At 47.5% G+C, this 6,035-nt stretch overlaps 1 protein-coding gene across 1 annotated transcript in view; it reads right to left on the reverse strand.

The window, feature by feature from the left end:
• Positions 1-1,179: 1,179 nt before the first annotated feature.
• The window catches only part of LOC140239650 (mitochondrial inner membrane protein Mpv17-like), a 14,895-nt gene continuing 10,039 nt past the window's right edge, over positions 1,180-6,035 (reverse strand). Inside the window, 1 exon segment of the mRNA XM_072319480.1 lies at positions 1,180-1,258. Coding sequence (XP_072175581.1) covers positions 1,180-1,258 — 79 coding nt within the window.

Raw genomic sequence — 6,035 nt, forward strand, 5'->3', positions numbered from 1 at the left:
ACTTTCATGTCTTTTTTTTTTTTCTGCTTCTTCATCTTCTTCTATTACTGTGATGTAATTGTATTTTCAATCTGTTTGCTTTGATGTACCTATTGTAAAGCGCCTTGAGCATTTAATCAAAGTGGAGAACGGCGCTATAGAAATTGTATGTATTATTATTATTATTATTATGACTGGTCGGATCGTACCGGTATAGTGTGCGGCGGGCTTAAGTGCGTGAACTCTTGTTACAATTCACAAGTGCACAAACTAGCCACACAGGGGCAAGTCACTCCATCTTGAGTGTAGAGTCAACTTGAAAGTGTAGCAGAAGTACAGTACTTTTTACAGTTCACACATCTAGATAATGATTATATATACATAATAATGATGACATGGATGGCTTTATTTCATGGAATACAATGGAACAGTGCATATGTGCGGGCCAATATTGCATCCATCTTTGATTTGTGCAATATTCCCTGGTACATGTATCCCATTCATTGCCAACCAATGCGTTACAAACATGTATTCACTTACCTTATGAGGATACGACGCTATGGGTTAAATCAAAATATATTTCTGAAATGTAATGGGATTAGATCTCTTTTGAAAATGTCCCCAGAAGGTCGTTGTGTTAGGAAAAGTATGAAAAAACTCTGTATCAGCTTTTACAGCAGCATGACAGGAAGAAACAGAATATTGCATGGCTGCGTTACACGATCCCTGTGAAGTGAGCAATATCAAAGGGATGGTACAGTTTTGGTTGAGATTGGGAATTTTAATTTTAATTTTTTGTGAGATGATTAGAAACCACTCATACAACATTGGAGGGCATACAATTTCAAGAGAAATGCAAAGTGTATTTGATGAAAACCAGTTCTGAAATGACTGAGATATCCAAACACAGAGTAAAACAAAGCGGTCCTAATAAAAAGTGGGTTCCACCTGTTATCATAATTTCTTTGTTTTTGGAAATCTCAGTCATGTCAAATACCAAATTTTCAAGAAATAAATTTTCAATTGCTCTTTTGGAGTTGCATTCTCAATCAAATTTCATAAGAAGTTTCTCATTATCTCACAAAAAAGTTGTCAAAAAAAGTTGCAAAAAGACCAAAATTGTACCACCTCATGGAGTATGGTTCTGTCAAAGCAAAGGTGATGATGATGATGATAATGTATGTTTTTATCCATGTCACCTCATTTGTTTTTGGCAGCATTTGCTTTCCAGCTAAGGTAGGTGTTCCAGAACAGAGATACAATGCTGGTGACAAGAACTCTGTGAGAATAAAAAATAATAATAAAAAACAAAGATATGGAACAACTACCATATGGGAGAACACATATAATGCTTAAAGAACATGTTCACCGTAATGCACATGTGGATTGAGAGAATGCAGCAATATTAGGAGAACAAATCTGTGAAAAGTTTGAGGAAAATTGGGCAATCTTTTCAAAGGACATGAACATTTAAAGTTTCATAGAATGATACACTGTATGAAGAAAATACAAAGAAAATTCAACATGTTTTCTTTTTTCTCGCATAATATACGAGCACTTGCTGACATTTTATTATCTTTCCAGATGTTTAACCCTAAAGGGGCCGGGCTTTTTTGGCTATGCTCAGACTGGGGGGGGGCGGGGGGCGGATTCCGCGCCCCCCCCCCCCCCCCCCCCCGAGTCCTTGTTAGGTGGACACCTGGCAACGAAGAAGACTTCGGAGAAAATCAGCGCAAATTTCTACTGGCCGGGGATGTATGCGGACACTCGTCGATTCTGTCGGTCTTGTGACGGATGTCAGCGCTCACTCCCCAAGGGAAAAGTCAGTAAGGTGCCCCTCGGCACGACCCCCCTGATCGACGAGCCATTCAGACGCGTCGCGGTTGACATAGTCGGCCCAATCACGCCGGTCACCGGACGAGGGAATAGGTATATCTTAACTTTGGTTGATTATGCCACCAGGTACCCCGAAGCGATGGCACTACGTAACATCGATACCCAAACCGTGGCGGAGGCTCTTCTCAGCATGTTCTCTCGGGTAGGCTTCCCGCGCGAAATGCTGACAGATCGAGGGACCCAATTCACGTCAGGCGTCATGAAGGAAGTAAGCCGATTGTTGTCTATCACGCATCTCACCACCACGCCCTACCACCCCGCGTGTAACGGGCTAGTGGAACGATTCAACGGCACATTAAAGCTTATGCTCAAAAAGATGTGTGAAGAACAACCCAGAGAATGGGATCGGTACCTCGACTCCCTTCTGTTCGCCTATAGAGAGACGCCCCATGACAGCACGGGGTTCGCACCCTTCGAACTGTTATACGGCAGAGACGTTCGAGGACCCCTCATGATCTTGAAAGAACTGTGGACAGACGAGGATACGGTGCCCGAGACGAAGACGGCGTACCAATACGTCATGGACCTCCGAGAAAAGCTGGAGAAAACATGTGAAATAGCAAGCCAGGAGCTGATGAAGGCACACGAAGGATATCGCAAAAACTACAACCGGAGAGCCAAGGCACGATCGTTCAAGGTCGGAGACGAGGTGTTGTTACTACTCCCTACCGATAAGAACAAGTTACTGATGCACTGGAAGGGGCCGTTCCGGGTGGTAGGTGTCGTGGGTAAGATGGATTACCGCATCGACACTGGGCAGAGGGTGACAACCTTCCATGCAAACCTGCTGAAACGATATCTGCGGAGAGAGGACGACCAGCAGGGCAATGCAAATACAGGCACCCCGTTCGACGTCGCCGCAGCCTTGGTCGTCGAAGAGGATGACGACGAGCCCCACACCGATGACGCCGAAACGCACACGGACCCACCTAAACCAAAGCTTCTGGAAGTACCAACGCTACAGCAAACTCAAACCTCTGAAGACGTGAAGGTAAGCCCTGATCTCACGAGTAAACAAAAATCAGAAGCAAAGCAATTACTGAACAAGTACTCTGATTCATTAACAGATGTCCCCGGGGTTACCAACGCTGGCTACCATGACATCGAGCTGACAGATCCGAGGCCAATCCAGAGTCGGCCATATCCACTGCCCCACGCCCTAAGGGAAGTCGTGAAGCGTGAGGTAAAAGAGATGCTCGACTATGGGGTCATCGAGCCTTCGACGTCGCCATACGCATCGCCGATTGTCTTAGTGTCCAAGAAAGACGGGACCAATCGATTCTGCTGCGATTTCCGGAAGCTTAATGTCGTCACCGTCAAGGACGCCGAACCAATACCGGACCAAGATGAGATATTTGCCAAGTTAGCAAACGACCAGTACTTCTCGAAGATAGATCTGACAAAAGGATATTGGCAGATGCCACTAACAGATAGAGCGAAGCCACTGACCGCGTTCGTCACCCCAGATGGCCTCTATCAGTTTCGGACTATGCCATTCGGCCTCGTCAACGCCCCGGCGTCGTTTAGCCGCTTGATGAGGAGCATACTTCGTGGAGTGCCGTGCGTCGATAATTTTATCGACGATATCCTGATCCACACCGTCACATGGGAACAGCACCTGGACGTGCTTGAAGAAGTGCTGCATCGTCTGAGACATGCCAACCTCACAGCCAAGCCAAACAAGTGCTTCGTCGGCTTCAACACCATCGAGTTCTTGGGCCACCAAGTAAGCAGGGGCTGCGTGAGGCCCACGCTCGACAAGGTCGACTCCATTGTGAGCGCCCCACGCCCGGAGACGAAGAAACAGCTGCGGTCCTTCATCGGGCTAGCAGGATACTACCGCAAGTTCGTGCCGAACTTCTCGGCGACTGCCGTCCCACTGACAGACCGCACTAAGAAGGGAGAGCCAAACAAGGTAAAGTGGGAGAAGGAACAAGAACAAGCGTTCAGGAGTTTGAAGGCCGCACTGGCTAACGCACCCATCCTCCAACTCCCGGATGTCACCAAGCCATTCATCCTCCGCACCGACGCATCCGACAACGGAGTGGGCGCTGTCCTCCTACAGGAGACCGAAGGGGAGAAGTTTCCAGTCGCATACGCGAGCAAGAAGTTACTTCCTCGAGAACGTGTTTATTCGACGATAGAGAAGGAGTGCCTTGCCGTGGTGTGGGCGGTTCAGAAATTCGAGCCTTACCTGTACGGGCGTGAATTCGTGTTAGAGGTCGACCACGAACCGTTGCGGGCGATGAGAAAGGGGAAGGTAGCAAACGCCCGAGTGCTTAGATGGTCGTTAGCCCTACAGCCATACCAGTACCGAGTAGAGGCTATCAAAGGGAAGGAAAATGTAGGGGCAGACTACTTGAGCCGCATTCATTCCCATGAGTAGGTAAAGGGCAAAAATACAAAAAAGGTGCAAACAATTAAGAAGCAAGTAATTTTGCAAAGTTGAGCGAAAAGGGAGACTGAAATGTGTAGGCAAAAGGTTGGAGCAGATACATAAAGAGAAAGAAAAAAAAAACATAAGAAGGGGGTGAATTGTCAGAGGTAAACGGCACGGAAGGGTTTTTTTTTTCCCGTTTCTCCTACCCTCTTGTTTACGGTGGGCTATTGTCTAGGTAGAAACAATTTTTAGGCCAGCAGCTGGCGAGATCGAGGTTGCAAGCTGCACCCTTCTCGCAGCGCGGGAAGAAATGCTTGGCTGGGTTTCCCGCGAATTTTGTTATGATTCATTTGGTTATCAATAAAGGCCGCACCCCGGTATTTGAATAAGGATAATGTAAGTGACAGTGAGTAGTCAAATTACAGGTTAATTAATATTGTATTGGTATGGGAGTGAAAGGTTAGAATTAAGGGAATCGCACTGATTGGCGAGTGATAATGTATGCAGGGTTAAGACCGAGAGAGGGAGCGTGAGAGAAGATAAATAGCTGTGAAGGAGGAAAATGAGAAGAGAAGCTAATCCGACGCGAGAGTGGAAAGACCGTTTGTGCCCACTGGGAAGGGTCCAGGCTCGTCGAAATAGGAGGGAATCCAGGATAAGACTCCGCTGAGATCCGAGCTAAAAGGCTGTGAGGGAGAAAGCGAGAGAGAAATTGAACCTGTGATACTCCGAGGCTGAAGTATTCCTGCTGCTGAGCGGAATTGGCAGACGGGGTACTGGACGACAACTCCGAGGGCAGACGGCAACTCTCCGCGCGGTGCAGGGCAGAAATAACTCCGCATCCTTATATTGCTACGAGCTGAGACAGCCGCAGTGCTACGAGCTGAGACAGCCGCACCACTACGAGCTGAGACAGCCGCAGTGCTACGAGCTGAGACAGCCGCACCACTACGAGCTGAGGCAGCCGCTGTGCTACGAGCTGAGACAGCCGCACCACCACGAGCTGAGTCCGGGACCAGCCGCTGCTCGGTGACACAGTCACGGTCGTCAGCAGAGACGCTGTCATCACTGGCCGGGCCAGACTGGTCGACGTCGGCACCGACGCTGCACCCTAGCGATCTACAAGACGCACGGGGGCGCCCTCCAGCGACGTCATAGGACACAGAACTCGGCAAGATAACGCCTGACCGTTGATAGTTGCAGGAGCTCCGTAGGCAGTAATACAAGTGGAGTGTAATTGTAACAGGGAGTTTGATGAGGTTGATTTAATCTAATGAATTCAGTGGAATATTTGATTTAAGTATATAAGCAGATAATTTATTTATGTTGTGTTGCGTTATGATGATATCTGTCAGAAAACATAGAACCCGCAGCGGAATTAAAATTGTGTTTATTGCATTTTGAATCCAAAACAAAATCTTCACGCTGTGTTATTTACGTGGTCTATACTAGAGTAGAGTAGCGCAGTAAGTTCCCCCTGACAACTATTTGTTTTTCATTGCATACATGGATCTGCCCCAGAGTACAATGTTAATTTACTGACATTTTATAATCTTTCCAGATGTTTAACCCTAAAGGGGCCGGGCTTTTTTGGCTATGCTCAGACTGGGGGGGGGGGGGGCGGATTCCGCCCCCCCCCCCCCCCCCCCCCCCCGCCAGTCTGAGCATAGCCAAAAAAGCTCGGCCATCGGTGGTGCGATCGCGATGAAATTTTGCATGCGTGAGACCCGCGTCATAATCTACAAGATTGTGTTATAAGATTTTTTGAAACAATCAATTT

Source organism: Diadema setosum, chromosome 16 (genome assembly GCF_964275005.1).
Source record: "Diadema setosum chromosome 16, eeDiaSeto1, whole genome shotgun sequence".
Lineage (NCBI taxonomy): Eukaryota > Metazoa > Echinodermata > Echinoidea > Diadematoida > Diadematidae > Diadema > Diadema setosum.